This window comes from Tamandua tetradactyla, chromosome 2, assembly GCF_023851605.1.
Source record: "Tamandua tetradactyla isolate mTamTet1 chromosome 2, mTamTet1.pri, whole genome shotgun sequence".
NCBI lineage: Eukaryota > Metazoa > Chordata > Mammalia > Pilosa > Myrmecophagidae > Tamandua > Tamandua tetradactyla.
The window spans coordinates 136,180,867-136,200,723 of NC_135328.1; the positions used below are offsets into that span (position 1 = coordinate 136,180,867).

A 19,857-nucleotide genomic window follows, 5' to 3' on the forward strand; every position below is an offset into this window, starting at 1 on the left:
CATACCAATTAAGAGGTACTGATTGGCAGAATGGATTAAGAAATATAATCCAGCTACACGCTTCTTACAAAAGACTTATTTTAGACACAAAGATACAAATAGATCGAAAGTGAAGGATGGAAAAATATATTCCATGCAAGCAGTACTCAAAAGAAAGTAGGAATAGCTATATTAATGTCAGAAGAAATAGACTTTAAATGTACAGACATCATAAGAGACAAAGAAGGATACTATATATTTAAGAAAGGAACAATTCACCAAGAAGAATAACAATCTTAAATGTTTACTCTCCCAATCAAGTAGCTCCAAAGAATGAGACAAACATTGGTAAAGCTGGAGAGAGCTATAGAAAAATTCAACAATAACAGTAAGGGACACTTCAATACACCACTTGCCTCTAAAAATAAAACAATCAAAGGATCAACAAGGAAATAGAGAACTTAAACAAAATTTGATAAATGAATTAGACCTAACAGACATGTATAGCTGTTACATCCCAAAACACCAGAATATATACATTCTTCTCTAGTGCTCATGGAACACTATGAGCACTAAAGATGAACCATATAATGGGACACAAATCAGGTCTTTATAAATTTAAAACCATTGAAATTTTTCAAAACACTTTCTCTGATCACAATGGAATGAACCTGGAAATCAATAACCACCAAAGAATGAGAACCTGTACAAAAATCTGGAGATTAAATAGCATACTCTTAAACTATGAGTGGGTCAAAGAAGAAATTACTAGAGAAATAAGTAGTTATCTGGAGACAAATTAAAACGAGAATACAACATATCAGAACTTAGGGGATGCAACAAAATCAGTGCTGAGAGGGAAATTTATGGCCCAAACTGCCTATATTAAAAAAGAAGAAAGAGCAAAAATTGAGGGCTTAATTACTCACCTGGACAAACTTGAGAAATAACAGCAAACTAACCTCAAAGCAAACAGAAGAAGAGAAATAACAAATATTAAAGCAGAGTTAAATGAATGGAAAAGAAAACAATAGAAAGAATCAACGAAACCAAAAGTTGGTTCTGAGAAAATCAATAAAATCGATGGGTCACTAGAAAGGCGGACAAAGAAAAAAAGAGAGAGTATGCAAATAAACAAAATCAGTTATGAGAGGGGGATCATTACCACAGACCCCAAAGAAATAAAAAAAATCATAAGCAATACTATGAACAACTACATGCCAATAAACTAGACAACTTACATTAAAGGGACAAATTTCTGGAAACCTACAAACAAGCTACACTGACTCAGGAAGAAACAGAAGATCTCAACAAACCAATCCCAAGTAAAGAGATTCAATCAGTCATCAAAAATCTTCCTACAAAGAAAAGACCAGGGCCAGATGACTTCACAGGGGAATTTTATCAAACATTCCAAAAAGAACTTACACTGATCCTGCTCAGACTTTTCCCAAAAACGGAGAAAAAAGGTACACTACCTAACTCATTTTATGAAGTTAACATTACTTTAATACCAAAACCAAGTTAAGATGCTATAAGAAAAGAAAACAGGAATATGGCCAACTAGAGCAGCTTGAGATGAGCCCTGCTCCACAGAAAAGTTAGAGAAGGGACTGAGGCAGCAATTCGGGAGTACGGTTGACTTGGGAGAGCCTTCTGCACCACATGTGCCAGTCCTGGTTGCAGAGCCAAGGAACTGAGAGGCAGAAAGCTGGAGCCTGGTGTGGAGACGTGGAGCTCATGGGAGTGCACGGATGGGTACACAGGACTAGGAAATAAGCCAGGTCGTGTTCCTTGGGTGCGTAGCCCTATGACCAGCGACTCACCCCACACCCCACACACCTGAAACCCCTCACCATTCCCCATGCTCCAGGTGCACCCACCCCACCAGTCCCCAGTGCACATACCCGCCCCCCACCCCCACCCCAAGTGCAGCCCAGCCGACCTCTCCTGCACCCCTCCCAAGCACTATCTCCCCATCCCTGTTCCCTGCAGGCTGTTATCAGCACATAAAGGTTGTGGGCACTAACCTACATACACAGGCTACCCCCGCCCCTGCCCAGAGTGCGCACAGCCTCACCCCACCCTCCAGGAGCTCAACGCATCCATTTAAGGCACTCCCAGGCCCACGCATGCACATGGGCCCCCAATCACATCATTTGGCACTGGGAACTGCACATTACAGCAGTTCTAGAACCACCTATGCACACAATCCTCAGCCTCTCTCCCCACCTCTGAGAAAGTGCCAAACTGCACAGCCAGGTCACATCTGCCCCCAATCCACAAAGGCGTAACCCCGATCTGCTGCCACAGCTCTACACATCCAGTGCTTTAGACCAGCACACACCAGGGTTATGTCCCCCAGACCAGTGCACAGACACAGCTACATCCTTCCTGGCTACTGGGTGCCCATGTTCACATGCAGCAGTGTAACATCCCCAACCTGCACCCATACGTGCCCTGAAACAAATCACCATTCTGAGTTCTCCACCCTGCGCCCTGCTCCCTCCTGTACAACCATCCTGCAAACAAAAGGTCTTAGACTACTGAAAGAAATCAACTCCCAAAGTAAATCAACCAAGGTATCTATATGCGATGAATACAACAGATATCACAATGCAGACAGATATAACCTTACCTAATGACCAAATTAAAACACCTGAGGAGACACAGACATTGGAACAACTAATCAAAGATGTTCATAAAACTCTACATAATAAAATAAGTGGGATAGTGAATAACATAAAGGAGATCAAGAAGACAGTAGAACAGCACAAAGAGGAATTTAAAAGAATAAATAGAAAAATAGCAGAAATCATGGTGATTAAAGACTCTGTTGATCAAATAAAAAACATACTAGAGGCACACACCACCAGATCTGAAGAGACAGAAGAAAGAATAAGTGATATAGAGGACAGGATAATTGACTCTGAAGACTCAAAACAGCAAATGGCAAGAGATAGAAAAAATTGAATGGGAACTCAGGGAAATGATAGACAAAACAAAGCGCACAAATATGAAAATTACTGGTGTCCCAGAAGGAGAAGAGTGGAGAGGTTAGGAAGAGTAGTTGAGGATATAATGGGGGAAAACTTTCCAAACCTCATAAAGGACATAAATATACAACTCAAAGAAGCCCAAAGAACTCCAAACAGAATAAATTCAAATAGGTCTTCTCCAAGACACATACTAATCAGTCTGTCAAATGCTGAAGAGAAGCAAAAAATCCTGAAAGTGGCAAAAGCAAAACAATCTACTCAGACAAGGGAAACCAAATAAGACTGAGTTCAGACTACTCAACTAGCATCCTGTAGGTAAGAAGGCAGTGGTATGATATGTTCAAGATCCTGAAAGAGAAAGACCACCAGCCAAGAATTCTGTACCCAGCCAAATGTTCCTTTAAAATTGAGGGAGAAATTAAAGCCTTTACAGACAAAGAAAGCCTGAAAGAATTTGTCAACAAGAGACAAGCCCAACAAGAAATACTGAAACAAGTTCTGCCAGCTGTAAAAACAGGAGAGGGAGTTCTGGAGGGGGGCACAGAATTGAAGAATACCACTGAGGGTAATTTAAAGAATACAAAGAGAAAGATGGAAAAGAATATATAAATCTGACAAATAAAATAAAAAAGATAAGATGGTGGAATCAAGAAATGCCTTTTCAGTACTAACTTTGAATGTTAATGGACTAAACTTACCAATTAAAAGACAGAGATTGGCAGAATGGAATAAGAAACATAATCCAGCAATATGCTGCTTATGAGCGACTCATCTTAGACACAAGGATATAAATACATTGAAAATGAAAGGATGGAAAAAGATCTTCCGTGCAAGCTGTAACCAAAGGAAAGCAGGAATAGCTAGCTATACTAATATCAAGCAAAATCGACTTCAAATGTAAAGACATCATAAGAGACAAAGACACTATATACTAATATACTAATTAAAAGGTCAATTCACCAAGAAAATATAACAATCATAAATGTTTATGTTTCCTATCAAGGAGCTCCAAAGTACATGAGTCAGACTTTGGCAAAATTGAAGGGAGCAATAGATGTTTCAACAATAATAGTAGGAGACATCAATACACTACTCTCCTCTATTAGATAGAACCCGACAGAAGATCAACAAGGAATTACAGAAGTTAAATAGCTTGATAAATGAATTAGACCTAACAGACATATATATATATATATATATATATCATTGCACCCCAATGTTATACATTCTTCTCTAGTGCTCATGGAACATTCTCCAGGATAGATCATATACTGGGGCACAAAACAGGACTTCATAAAAATAAAAATATTGAAATTATTCAACGTACTTTCTCTGACCACAATGGGATGAACCTGAATCTCAATAACCACCAAAGAAAGGAAACATTCACAAACATATGGTGACTAAATAACACACTCTTAAATAACCAGTGGGTTAAAGAAGAAATTGCTAGAGAAATCAGCAGCTATGTGGAGATGAATGAAAATGAGAACACAACTTATCAGAACTTATGGGATGTGGCAAAGGCTGTGCTGAGAGGGAAATTTATTGCTTTAATGTCTATATTAAAAAACAAGAAAGAGCAAAAAATCAAGGACCTAACAGAAAACCTGGAGAAACTTGAGAAAGAACCACAGACTAACCCCAAAGCAAACAGGAGAAGAGAAATAGCAAAGATTAAAGCAGAGATAAATGAACAGGAGAACAAAGGAATAACAGAAAGAATAAATAAAACCAAAAGTTGGTTCTTTGACAAAATCAGTAAAATTGATGGGCCATTAGCAAGACTGACGAAGAAAAAGAGAGAGAGGTTGCAAACAAACAAAATCAGAAATGAGAAGGGGTGCATTACCACAAACCCTGAAGAAATAAAAGAAATCATGAGAGATACTATAAACAACTATACGCCAACAAACTAGACAACTTAGACGAAATAGACAAATTCCAGGAGACACACAAACAAGCTACACTGACTCAGGAAGAAATAGAAGATCCCAACAAACCAATCACAAGGAAAGATATTCAATCAGTCATCAAAAATCTTCCTACAGTGAAAAGTCCAGGGCCAGATGGCTTCAACAGGGGAATTTTATCAAACATTCCAGAAGGAACTAACACCAATCCTGCTCAAACTTTTCCAAAAAATTGAGAAAAAAGGAACTCTACCTAACACATTTTATGAAGCTAATATCATTTTAATACCAAAACCGGGTAAAGATGCTATAAGAAAGGAAAACTATAGGCCAATCTCCTTAATGACCATAGATGCAAAAATTCTCAATAAAATATTAGCAAATTGAATCCAACAGCACATTAAAATAATTATACAGGCCACAGTGGCTCAACAGGCAGAGTTCTAACCTGCCATACCAGAGACCCAGGTTGGTTTCCCAGTGCTTGCCCATGGAAAAAAAAAAAAAAAAAAATAAGAATTATACACCATGACCAAATGGGGTTTTTAACCAGGAATGCAAGGATGGTTCAACACAAGAAAATCAATTAATGCACTACAGCACATTAACAAATCAAAAGGGAAAAATCAGATGATCATCTTGAGTGATGCTGAAAAAGTATTTGACTAAATTCAGCATCCTTTTCTGACAAAAACACACCAAAAGATAGGAATCAACGGTAACGCCTCAATATGATAAAGGAAATATATGAAAAACCAAAAAACTGACAGCCAGCATTGTACTCAATGGACAGAGAATGAAAATCTCCCCCCTAAGATCACATACAAGACAAGGATGCCCACTGTCACCACTGTTATTCAACATTGTGCTAAAAGTTCTAGCTAGAACAATCAGGCAAGTCAAAGAAATAAAAGGCATCCAAATTGGAAAGGAAGAAGTAGAACTCTCATCATTTGCAGATGATATAATACTACACTTGGAATATCCGGAAAAATTTACAACAAAGTTACCTGAGCTAATCAACAAATTCAGCAAGGTGGCGGGATATAAAATTAATGTGCAAAAATCACTAACATTTCCATACACAAGCAATGACCTAGCTGAGGTGTCAGTTAAGGAAAAAAAATCCTATTCAAAATAGCAACTAAAAGAATCAAATATTTAGTACTGAACTTAACTAGGGATGTAAAGGATTTATACACAGAAAACTATACAACATCGCTAAAAGAAATCAAAGCAGATCTGAACAGGTAGAAAGAAATTCCCTGCTCATTCATATGAAGACTAAATACAGTTAAGATGTCAATTTTCCCCAAATCTACAGATTCAACACAGTACCAAATAAAATTCCAACAACCTACTTTGAAGATTTGGAAAAGCTAGTTACCAAATTCATCTGGAACAGAAAGTATCCCCTAATAGCTAAAAGCATCCTAAAAAAGAAAAATGAAGCGGGAAGATTAATACTCCCTGACTTTAAAACTTATTAAAAAGCCACAGTGGTCAAAACAGCAGGGTACTGGCACAAAGACAGAAGCATTCACCAATGGAATCTAACTGAGAGCTCAGAAATAGACCACCAAATGCATGGTCAACTGATTTTTGACAAAGGCCCCCAAATCCTCTGAACTGGGACAAAATAGTCTTTTCATTAATTGGGCATGGAAGAACTGGATATCAAAAGCCAAGAGAATGTAGGAGGACCCCTATCTTATACCTTACACAAAAATTAACTCAAAGTGGATCAAACACCTAAATATAAGAACTAGCACCATAAAGATTCTAGAAGAAAGCATAGGGAAACACCTTCAAAACCTAGTAATAGGAAGTAGCGTCCTAAACTTTACAACCAAAGCACAAGCAATAGAAGAAAAACTAGATAAATGGGAACTCCTCAAAATCAAAAACTTCTGCACCTCAAAAGACTTTGCCAAAAAGCTGAAAAGGCAACCAAAACAATGGGAGAAAATATTTGGAAATTACATATCAGACAAAGGTTTGATTTCCTGTATATACAAAGAAAACATACAACTCAACAATAAAAGAACAAACAATACAATTATAAAATGGGCTTAAGATATGATACAGGCATTTTTCTGCAAAACAAATACGGATGGCTCAAAAGCAGATGAAGAGATGCTCATTTTCACTGGCTATAAGGGAAATGCAGATCAAGACTATAATGAGATACCATCTCACACTTATAAGAATGGCTGCTATTAAACAATCAGGAAACTATAAATGTTGGAGAGGATGTGGAGAAACTGGGACACTTATGCACTGCTGGTGCGAATGTACAATGGTGCAGCCACTATGGAAGACTGTTTGGCAGTTTCTTAGGAAACTAAATATCGAGTTGCCCTATGACCCAGCAATAGCATTACTCGGTATATACCCAGAACAGCTTAAAGCAATGACACAAACAGACATTTGCACACCGATGTTCATAGCAGCATTGTTCACAGTCTCCAAAAGATGGAAACAAACCAAATGCCCATCAACAGATGAGTGGCTCAACAAAATGTGGTATATACATATGATGGAATATTATGCAGCAGTAAGACAAAATGACGTCCTGAAGCACATGACAAGATGGCTGAGCCTTGAGGACATAATGCTGAGCAAAATTAGCCAGACATAGAAGGACAGATACTGTATGATTCCACTTTTATGACCAGCATAAAGGTATAATTAGAGGCTTATAATACAGAATACAGGGGACTTAGAGATACATAGAAGGTAGAGATGGGTGAACCATTAGCTAATGAGGTTGAACTCCAACGTAAGGGAATAGATGGAGTGACGGTGATTCTCTTGGGTCTAGAAGTAATATTACCATACTGAAGATGAACAAGATTGAAAGGCGCTGAATAGACCTATGTGTCCCACTGACTCACCATAGAAATAAGAATGAGTTCTTATAAGAATTACTTGAAAGATAAGATTTTTGTGTAAAGAGTGTTTAAGTCCAGGGTACAGGGGGAAAACTACTACTGCATGTTATGAGCTATGTTCAAAAGGAAACCAACTGCACTGCCACAGCAAAAGCAGAGGTAAATAATGGGGGGGATGACAAGAGTTAAGAGGAGGTTTATATCCCCTAGTTGGTGAGGGTGTGTTTATTGGTTATATGTCCTTTGGGAACAATGAAATTAACTGAAATTGAGAATGTTGATGGACTGTGATCCTTGGGTCCTCTACATGATGCCCAATGAATGCAGGTGACTAAAGGATGCACTGATGGAGAGGTAGAGTGGCAAATGATGGTGTATACATATGAAAGAAGGTTGTACTGCTACAAAAACAAACAATGTCATGAGGCATGCAATGATGTGAATGAATATGTAAGTCAACTGGTGAGACAAAATAAACCAGAAACAAAAAAACAACAATGGTATGGTCACCTTTAGAAAATGCTTATAAGAAAACAGGGGCCTAAATTGTAAGCTTTTAGAGCAGACACATTGCATCCAGAGTGTCAGTATTTCTGGATTTTGAGAGACTGTTTTATATATATAACTTGATATTTAGAGATAAGAACAAAGCCGAACAGGTTGGCGTTAAAGTAATTCAGAACACAGGGGAAAGGAAGACAGTGTCTATGAACAACACATACTCTTTGAGACCTTGTGTTTATTTGGTCTGGAACTGAAATTTTCTGTAGTGCATAACCTAACTCAACCTATCTGTATAGCTCATTTGAACAACTGAAACACAGGGAGCCCAGAATAAGAATGAGGGCCTTTAATCCTGTATAGTTTAATGTAATGCCTGAATATATCCTAGAATATATTAACTAGATTATCAAAATGTATTGGCAAAGTCCCTTGAAGGATGGGAGAAAATATATGGAACTATTAAACCTTACCATCAGGGAATCACCTGATACTTTGTCAAACTTTGGGGACACCCAATTCAATAGGCCATGCCCTCGATCACGAGGCTAACTCTTGTGAAGCTTATGTAGGTAGCATAGAAGCTTAGGCTACCTATAGGCATGCTTAAGAGTTACTTCTGGAGGACCTCTCTTGTTGCTCAGATGTGGCCTCAGTGTCTCTAAACCCAACTCTGCAAATGAAATCATTGCCCTCGCCCCTACATGGGTCATGATATCCACGTAGGGAAAGTCTCCCTGACGACATGGGAGATGACACCCAGGTATGAATCCAGACCTGGCACCATGGGATCAACAATTACATCCTGACCAAATGGGGGATAAGAAGTGTTATTAATAAAGTATCAGTGGCAGAGAGTTCAAACAGAGTCAAGAGGCTACTCTGGAGGTTGCTCTTATGCAAGCTTCAGGTATCATAACCTGCCAACCCCCAACAAGGCCCATTTCAGCCATCCTAAAGAACACCTAGGGCAATTTATAGGATTTCTCAAGGGTTCCAGGCACTAGAGTAAGTTGCCAAAATCCTACACCTCCAGATGGGTCCCTGGTCCAGATAAGTCCTGAGACCTAGCCCAGCCTCTCCAGAACATCAGATAGTTCCATCTCCCTACCCCGTATCAGTGACAGACCCTCCCAATATCAAAAATTTAGCATTCCCATAGCCCAAACAACCCCAAAGAGAGGTATGGAAAGATCAAAGGTAATGGTGGAATTATACACAGAAGATATGACTTAACAAATGAATATGAATGCTGAATCTCTTTTAGTCTCCAGTATTTTAGAGCAGCTAGAAGTAAAAAATCTAAACTTGTGAAATTGTAACCCACGTCAAACTCCAAAATATGTTCTACAACTAATTGTGGTGCTGTGCTTGGAAATTTATAGCTTTTTTGTATATATGTTATTGTTCACCAAAAAAGAAGGCAAAACAGTCATTGTGATAATAAAAATGTATTTAAGCCCTCTAGTTTTCTATATTCTGGAGCAGCTAGAAGGAAAAAGATGAGAGGATCGTATGGTAGCCCATGACAAACTCTGGGATCTATCCTGTAACCACTTTTTGAAGAGTGCTTTGAAAGCTATTGCTTTTTTATTCCTTTGCTTTGTATATATGTTATACTATACAATAAAAAAAGTTAAAAAAAAAAAAAAAAAAGAAAGAAAGAAAACATCTCCCTAAGGAACATAGGTGCAAAAATTCTCTACAAAATACGAACGAACTAAGTCCAACAACACATTAAAAGAATTATACACCACAACCAAGTGGGGCTTATACCAGGAATACAAGGATAATTCAACAGAAGAAAATCAATTAATGTGATACAGCACATTAACAAATCAAAATGGAAAAATCACATAATCATCTCAATTGATGCTGGAAAAGCATCTGACAAAATTCAACATATTTTTCTGATAAAAATACTTCAAGATATAAATCAAAGGTAACTTCCTCAACATGATAAAGAGAGAGAGACTGAAAGGTTTTCCCCTAAGGTCAGGAATAAGACCCGGATGCCCTCTGTCACCACTATTATTCAACACTGTACTAGAAGTTCCAGCTAGAGCAATCAGGTAGGACAAAGAAATAAAAGACATCCAAACAGGAAAGAAAGAAGTAAAACTTTCATCATTTGCAGATGACATGATACTATACTGGGAAAATCATGAGAAATCTATGACAAAGTTACCTGAGCTAATGAACACATTCAGCAACATGGCGGGATATAAAATTAATGTACAAATGTCAGCAACATTTCTATACACAGGCAAAGACTTAACTGAGAAGTCAGTTAAGGAAAAAATTCCATTGAAAATGGCAACTAAAAGAATCGAGTACTTAGGAATTACCTTAACTGGGGACAATAAAAGACTTTTACACAGAAAACTACATAACATCGCTAAAAGAAGTCAAAGTCCTAAATAGGTAGAAAGACATTCCTGCTCATGGATAGGAAGGTTAAATATAGTTAAGATGTCAATTCTATCCAAATTGATCTATATATTCAATGCAGTACCAATTAAAATTCAACAACCCACTTTGAAGACTTGGAAAAGCTAGTTATCAAATTCATCTAGAAGGGAATAGTTCCCATATAGCTAGAAGAATCCTAAAAAAGAAGAATGAAGTGAAAGGATTAACACTTCCTGACTTTAAAATTTATTATAAAGCCAGAGTGGTCAAAACAGCATGGTAGGGGTGGGCCGCGGTGGCTCAGCGGGCAAAGTGCTTGCCTGCTATGCCGGAGGACCTCGGTTCGATTCCCGGCCCCAGCCCATGTAACAAAAACGGAGAAACAGAATACAATAAAAAAAGAAAATGTTTAAAAATGTTTCCCTTTCTTCCTTCCTTCCTTCCTTCTATCCTTCCTTCCTTCTCTCTGTCTTTAAAAAAAAAAAAAAAAAAAAAAAAAAACAGCATGGTACTGACACAAAGATAGAAGTATTGACCAATGGAATTGAATTGAGAGCTCAGAAATAGACCACCAAATCTATGGTCAACTGATCAAATCCACTGAATTGGGACAAAAATAGTCTTTTCAATAATTGGGCATGGGAGAACTGGATATCAATAGCCAAAAAAATGAAAGAGGTAGCTTATCTTACACCCTATACAAAAATTAACTCACTAGCACCAGAAAGCTTCTAGAAGAAAATGTAGGAAAACATCTTCAAGACCTAGTAATAGGAAGTAGCTTTCTAAACTTTGCATGCAAAGCACAAGCAACAAAAGAAAAAACATAAATGGGAACTGCTCAAAATCAAATGCTTTTGTGCCTGAAAAGATTTTGTCAAAAAGATGAAGAGACAGCCAACTCAGCAGGAGAAAATATTTGGAAATTATACATTGGATAAAAGTTAGATATCCTGTATACATAAGGAAATCATATAACTCAATGACAAAACAACAATAATAATACCTTTAGAATAGAAGTCTTCTGAATTTCACTTTCAAAACTTTTGCATTCCCAGTTATGTCCTGGTAATTTAGTTCGCCAACCAAACTTTTCTCTTAGTCTAACAATGTGTCTGATAGCATCGTCATCCTTTGGTTCTGGTTTAAAGAAAATGTTTAAAAATCCAATATAAGTATAAATATGGCAATCACTAAAGAATAATGTATGATATTTCAAATATTTCTACACAGTGAAAACATTTAAATGGTAGCATATTTAAAGTTTACAAAAGACTATATAGTTAGAGGAGAAAACATTGCTTAAAATTCTGTATTAGCAGAAACTAGAAAAAGGGAACAGTATTTATCTATTTAGGAATGACATCACAAAAGCCTACCTCCACAATTACATAAGTAGCTAGCAAGAAAAGAGAACAGGAACAGGAGCCAGTTTTAAGACTTTCCTTTATAAAGGTCTAAACTGGGGTGGGAAAAGAACAGATGACTATGCAAGATGGAAATATTCTTCCTAAGGATATTAATCCAATAGACACCTTTTGGACCTTATCTTTCTTGATTTGTTAGCAACTAATGATTCTCTCCTTCCTGAAACTCTGTCTTTTCTTGGCTTTTATTCACATGCTCTAAACGTTGTCCTATTATTCCAACCCCTTGAATTTCTTTTCTTGATTAAAAAAACGATGGGAGGAAAAGCATACAGAAAACCATGCTGGCAGGACCAATAGTACTAAGAAGTTGTTCTAGAGTTCTAGAGCCCTTTTGGGATCACAAACAACATCTGATTCAAATGGCTTCTTTGCTAAGGGTTAAATGAGATTTGAGCTATTATAAAACAGTGTCAGCATTAGCATGAGGCACTTGCATGACCCTGAAAATGAGTGCCTCTAAATTTTGTGCCCTAGGCACCTCGCTTGCCTCACCCTTTGCCAATTCCTTAAGCTTGAAAATGACAAATACTTAGTTAAAATACTAAGTTTGCACAGCAACTTAGCACAGCAAAAGGATAGTTAGCGCTATACATATATCCAGACTTAAAACTATATTATCTATCTATAGAAATTAAAATGGTGTAGTATTGGCACAGGAAATGAAAACAAATCAGCACATCAGAATATAGTCTAGAAATATAACCATATATAAAGGAGAACTTAGTAAGTGAAAAGAAAGTTATTTCAAATCAATAGAGGAAAGACTGTTCAATAAAATATAGTGAGAAAGTGGTTAGTTATTTGGGAAAATATGCAAATATGCAGTTATATAGATGTTTTATACCATTCACAAATATAAAGTTCAGGGGGATTAGAGAAGTAAATAAGGAAAAACAAAATTAAAGAACACTTAAAAGAAAAAATGTGAGAATGTATTTATAAACCTGGGGTAGGGAAGGCTTCCCTAACAAAAATCAAAACATATTAAAAGAAAAAATATAATAAATTTTACTTCGTCAAACTTTAACAAGTTATAACAATAAAAGCCATCATAAAATTAAAATATAATGGACAAATTGGGATAAATATTTACAACCTATATAAGAATCAAAGATTAATATATCAAATATTTAAAGAATTTTTACCAAACAATAAGAGGTAAATAATCAAGGAAAGGAAAAGTGACCGGTAAACATATGAAATACATTCAACTTCATTAGTAAGCAGAATATTGCAAAATAAAACAATGAAAAGCATTTCACCTGTTAGAACTAGCAAAATATTAAAAGTTGGGAAATATCAACTGTTGGCAGGGTATTTCTTTGATGCAATGTTGGTAGAAGTATAAATGAGTATACCCATTTCTGTGAGCAACCTGACAGATTTAATAGAGACTACATCCACACTCTTTGAGGCCTAGAATTTCATCTGAGACTGGATTTTGAAGTCAAGTCAATCTAAATGTGTGACAATAGGAAAATAATTAAATAAACTACACTAGAGAATGCTATGAAACACTGCAAGACATTTAAGGTAGATCTCTATGTTCTCCACATAAAGGTTGTCAAGAAAAATTATCTGAAAACGAAAATTTGCATGACATATGCACTATACCACAGTATAACTTACTTGAAAAAATCCCTAATATATTAAAATTGCATGTTTCTTTAAGCACTTACATAAAATATCAATAATAGTGTTCTCCTGAATGTTTGGATGTACAAGGGAGAGTCTGCCTTTTTCATATGGTCTGAATTTTTGCCTATGGAAATTTATTTTTGTATTACTTGTGCAATTAAAATGAATCAGTTTAAAACCCATTAAAAGCTCTGCTAATCTGAAAAGCAACATTTAAAATTATATACTGGGTAGCTTTGTAATAATTAGGGAAAGATGGAAGTGAGAGGCTCATAACAATTCTGGGATAGTGAGGGGAATATAGTTCCACTCATATGAGGAGGAAATAGAAGATTCTTGACAGAAAAGTTTGGCACAAAAATAATGGTTAACTGTTTAAAAAAAAGTTGAAAAAGTGATCAGACTTCACAAGATATATGAATGGAGCTGATTTGGACAGGGCTAAGATAAATCAGAATACAGGGTAAAGGATGATATGGTCCATATTTTAAAACTTCAACTTCTGTGTGAGACCAAAGAAGGATGTTTATTTGGAATCAAATTTATATTTTGGGTAGTACATTAATTTCATCACTATGATCAATTTATTAGGACACCATAAGTACACAGAATGTTGAATAGGGCATGAGATCTTGTTGGTTTGTACAGGTTAGTGTGATGCCCCAATATACCCCAGAGTAGAAAATAAAAAAGTATTTTCAAAGTCCCCTTGGGGGACTGGGAAGAAAGGAGGAAATGTTCAACTTCCCCAGCTGAGCAATTCCTGATATTCTCACAAGCAGTGGGGACAACAAATTCAATAGGCCAAGCCCTCAATCTTGGGGTTCAGCCCTATGAAACTTATTCCTGCAAAGAAAACGCTAAGCCTACTTATAATTATTCCTAAGAATCTCCCTTCAGAGAACCTCCTTTGTTGCTCAGATGTGGTCTCTCTCTCTAAGCCAACTCGGCAGGTGAACTCACTGCCTTCCCCACTACATGGGACATAACTCCCAGAGGTATAAATCTCCTTGGCAACTTGGGACAGGACTCCTGGGATGAGCTGGATCTGGCATCATAAGATTGAGAAAGTCTTCTGGACCAAAAGGAGGAAGAGAGAAATGAGACAAAATCAAGTTACAGTAGCTGAGAGATCTCAAACAGAGTTGAGAGTTTATCCTGGAGGTTATTCTTATGCATGATACAGATATCCCTTTTTAGTTTATGGTGTATTGGAGTGGTTGGAGAGAAGCACCTCACACTATTGAGCTGTGTTCCAGCAGCCTTGATTCTTGAAGACAACTGTATAGTTTTTACAATGTGACTATGATTGTGAAAGCCTTGTACGTGATGCCCCTTTTGTGCAGGATATGGACAGATGAGTAAAAAAAATAAGGATAATAAATAAATAAATAGGGGGGTATGGGGTAAAAAAATGGGCATATTCAAATATTAGTGGCCAATGAAAGGGAGGGGTAAGGGGTATAGGATGTATACGTTTTTTTTTTCTTTTTTATTTTTCCAGAGTGAGGCAAATGTTCTAAAAATGATCATGGTGATGAATACACAACTATGTGATATTGTGAACCACTGATTGTACACCATGTATGGAGTGTATGTGTGTGAAGAGTTCTCAATAAAAATATTTTTAAAAAAAGAGAGAGAGAGAGAAAGAGACATAGCCATTCCAACATGTGGCTGTTGTCTGTGTCCCAATTCAAATAAGCCAAATAAAGGTTTATTTTCTGGTTAAATAGAAAAATTTGAATATGGATGGGGTATTACATGTTATTCAGAGATTATTGTTCATTTCAGTGAGTATGATAATAGTATTGTAGTTAGGTAAGAAAACGTCCTACCTTTATTCTTTTAAGATGCACACTGAGCTACTTAAGGGTAAAAATGTCTATACTTTTATATTATAATGTTTCAATTAAAAATAGGTAAATATGGCAGAATATTAATAATTGTTAAGTCTAGGTGATGGGTATAGTTGGATTTATTGTATTATTCTCTCTACCTTCCTGTATGGTTAAATTTTTTTCATAATATAAAAGTTAAAAACCAAAATAATAATAATAATTGTTTAAGCTTAGAATAAATTTGAAAAAGGAATACATAAATTAAAAATAAAAGTGCTGCTAGGAAATGGAGGCAATTCAGGGCAAATAAAATCGAAGAATGATTTCACCTAAGTAGTAAATTTAAGGAGCACAGATCCTCCAAAAAAATTTTGTAAAAAACAGATTTTCCAGAAAAGGTTGGATTAATTTAGGGGATAACAGATCATGGATATTTACTAAAAATACACAATATCTTATATACTTAACCTTGGAGGATGATACACTTTCCTAGCATGCTGGGTATATGGGTCTAATCCAATATATTTCAGAAATGGAGAGACTGGCCTACACCCCACTTTCCCATTGAGACAAGAAACTGGATACCAAAGATAAGGGCAAGGGCAAGAGATTGCAAAGTTCAGAGGAAAACCATGAAGAAAAAATAGGTAGTAGAATGGAGACTGAATTTATTTTGACTATCTCAGTATATACTACAGTATCTTCTGTTACAGGCCTCAATTATGAAACTCTTTGGTGTATACGGAGTCTAAACTTCCAGTTCCCAATTTATAATTTATGGCCTTAAAGACACTATATGATAGGACAGAGTCTTTAGCAAAAGTAATAACAATGAAGATAGTCTTCAAGGAAGGGTTCTGGCATCACAGGGAAAAATTACATATCCACTGCCTTCAGCTGAAATAAAAGCTTTCATGAAAAAAGCTGAAAACAGAGTTTCTACAAGGAGTTTTTAATTGAGGATATTATTTTATCATGTGAATATGTCCTCATAATATATAATATACGAAAGCTGTCAAAGGACTAAAATTGCTAGTGAGTACTATATTAAATTCTAAGGAAAGAGATCACTTCAAACTATGGTACTCACTGAGAGCTCTATAGAAGACAGCTCAAAAAGAGATCTTAAATAATGTATGGGTGAAAAAAGAAAAGAGAGCTTCTAGAAAAGAAGTCATCTTTATACATACGAAAAAATACACATACTATATAAAGCTATGAATTTCAAAAATTAACACACCTCTATAATCAGCATATAAATGAAGGAAAAAAAATACTAGCACTCCTGAAGTCTGCCTCAAGACCCTTTTAGTTACTATCCCCACTTTATCACAACCCCACAAGAGAAATCACTATCCTGATTTCTTAGATCAGAGATCATTTTTGCCTAATTTTTACTTTATATAAGTGGAATCATATTGTATGTATTCTTCTGTATCTGGCTTCTTAAGTCAATATTGTGTATGAAATCTGGAAAGCAAAATAATGCTATATATTTTAGGTATATTAGCTATCTAGCGCTGTGTTACTGATTGCCCTAAAACTTAGGGATTTAAATCAATAAACATTTATTATCTCAGTTTCCTGGGTCAGAAATTCAGAAGCAGCATAGCTGGGCATTTCTGGTTTGGTTTTTTCACAAGGTTGAAATCAAAATGTTAGCCAGGGCTACTGTCATCTGAAGGCTTGAATGGTGCTAAAGGATCCCCTTCTGTGATAGCTCATTTACATGGCTGTTAGTGGGAGGTTTCAGTTTTTCATCACTTACATCTTTCCATAGAGCTGCTGGAGTATCCTCACAATATGACAGTGGCCTTCCACCAGAGGAAATGATCCAAGAGAAGCAAGACAGAACGCTGAAATACTTTCTATAACCTAGCCTTAGAAGTCTTATACTATCATTTCTACCATATTCTATTTGTTAAAATTGAGTCACTCAGGGCAGGCCATGGTGGCTCAGCAGACCTGCCATGCCAGAGACCCAGGTTTGATTCCTGCCCAAGGAAAAAAAAAAAAATACGGTAAAACTGAGTCACTGAGTTCAGCCCTCACACAAAAGACGAGTGTCAAAGAATTTGTGGGAAAAGTTTTAAACTACCACAATGGATAAATATAAATACAATAAAAGTATAAAACCATAAATGGAAAAGAGAGTCATCAATTTCAGGATAGTAGTTAGCTGGCCCTAATCATAACCTCTGAGAAAAGAAAACAAGAAAGGAAAAGATGGCAGGGGCTGTGAGGAGGGGATGGCAAGGGAGAGCCTTTAGCTGTATGTTTAAAATTTTACTTCTGTATATTTGTTTTCTATTATTATGTAACAGAGCACCAGACTTATGTCACAGTCTCTGTGGGTCAAGGAGTGTGGGAATGGCTTAACTGGGTCACTCGTTGGAGTGTCAAAGGCTAAATCAAGGTCTTGGCTGGGACCTAATTCCCATCTGGAGGTCTGACTGGGAAAGGATATGCTTCCAATCTTCCTCAGGTTGTAGAGAGAATTCATTTCCACATGGCTGTAAGGATCGCAGCAGCCTGCTTCTTCAGAGTCAGCAAAGACAAAGAGAGACTCTGAACAAGTCTGCTAGCAAAATGGAGTCTTTTTATCGTAGTCACAGGGGTGACATGCCATCATCTTTACCACACTATATTAGTTAGATGTAGTCATAGGTTCCGACCACACGCAAGGAGAGGAAGTCTGTCACTTCAAGAGTAACTTCAAGAAGTTAAGAGCAGTAACACCAGGAGGTAGGGATCATGGAAGCTACCTTCAAGTCTGTTTATTACAACCATGCAGGTTTTGTGGTATTTGAGACATCGACAATTTGGGGGATCTTCTTTGAGAAAAAGAAGCCTGAGAAGTGAGAGGCTTTAAAGCTTAAGATTCTACAGCTTTATGATAAATCCACTTCTGGATCACAGTATTCCAATCAAAAACAAGAGAGTTTCCTTTTTCCTAAGAAATGTGAAATATTAATATAAATAAGAATTTCAGGTTTAGAGAAACAACAAACTGGAGAATAACAATGGGGGGAAATCTGTTTAAATGAATTATTTATTTGGGAATTTAAGCTCTGTAGCAGATAAAGACAAAATTATGAAACGAAATGATGCCATCAAGTATTACTGCAAGTAATAAAACAAAATCATACTGCTTTTTTATTCATAGTTCCATAATCTTCACTGATTTTTTTCATTTAGTAACATAGTCAATGAAGAATCTCAGTTTTTAATCCAATATTTTAGAAATTCAAAAAGAAAAAACATTTTAATCGTTCTTTTAAGCAACCAAACATAAAATCCAGGAACACTGTTTCTTCTAAGATCGGTGTCCAACATAGACACACAAAACCACAGAACAATTTGAAAATGTGTAGTGCCTTCCAAACAAGCCAGTTCAGTGATACCACATACCTGTTGTATCATATAACACAAGTCTGGTTTTCCTAACTTTTGGACGAGAATGAGTTTGATCCTTTTTTTCGATTAATTTCTCTTTCTTCTTATGGGAAACTGGTTCTGGAGCAACTATATGTTGTTGAGTTATACTTTCTTTAGCATAATCTGAAAAGAAAATCTTCATTAACTGAATAACCATTTACAGAAAATACCAAGCAATACAGTTAATCATTATATGAAGCAGTATAAATGCAGTTGTTAATAGCAGGGATCTGAGACAAACCGTGTGGGTTCCAATATTAGATATGCCACTCACAGTTCTGAGATCTGTCTGCCTTACTTTCCTCACCTTTAAAATGAGGATTATAATAACAACCTCATACAGTTTGCAAGGATAAAATTAGCTAATACATTTAAAACACAAAGGCAGCGTGCCTGGCGGTCCCGCGGATCTGTCTCTTGCTTCAACAGTGTTTGAAAAGGAAGAGACCCAGGGACTCTCCCCCCACCTCTCCGGCTTCGACCACCCTCCAACTGCCTCTCTGGCTGCAACCTCCGGGACCAATTTCTGGGCCAGCCCCTGCCTCCGGGGCTAACAGGTTTTTTTTGTGGTTAGCTCCTCACTGTCAACCAACCATGGGCTCCCAGATTCACCAGAATTATACCGCCGATGTGGAGGCCTCTGCAAACCGCCTGGTCAACCGGTATCTGCGGGCCTCCTACACCTGCCTCTCTCCGGGCTTCGATTTCGACCACTTCTTCCGCGAGTTGGCGAAGGAAAAGCGCGAGGGGCCGAGCATCTCTTGAAGATGCAAAACCAGCGCGGTGGCCGCGCGCTTTTCCAGGACGTGCAG

General features: G+C 36.8%; 1 protein-coding gene across 1 annotated transcript in view; it reads right to left on the reverse strand.

Moving 5' to 3' along the window:
• DNAH14 (dynein axonemal heavy chain 14) overlaps nt 1–19,857 on the reverse strand; it is a gene marked incomplete at its 5' end in the record, with an annotated part of 509,245 nt that overhangs the window by 471,413 nt on the left and 17,975 nt on the right. The window contains 2 exons of the mRNA XM_077129892.1: nt 11,705–11,838; nt 19,019–19,181. Of these exons, the coding sequence (XP_076986007.1) occupies nt 11,705–11,838; nt 19,019–19,181 (297 nt within the window). The remainder of the gene's footprint in view (nt 1–11,704; nt 11,839–19,018; nt 19,182–19,857) is intronic.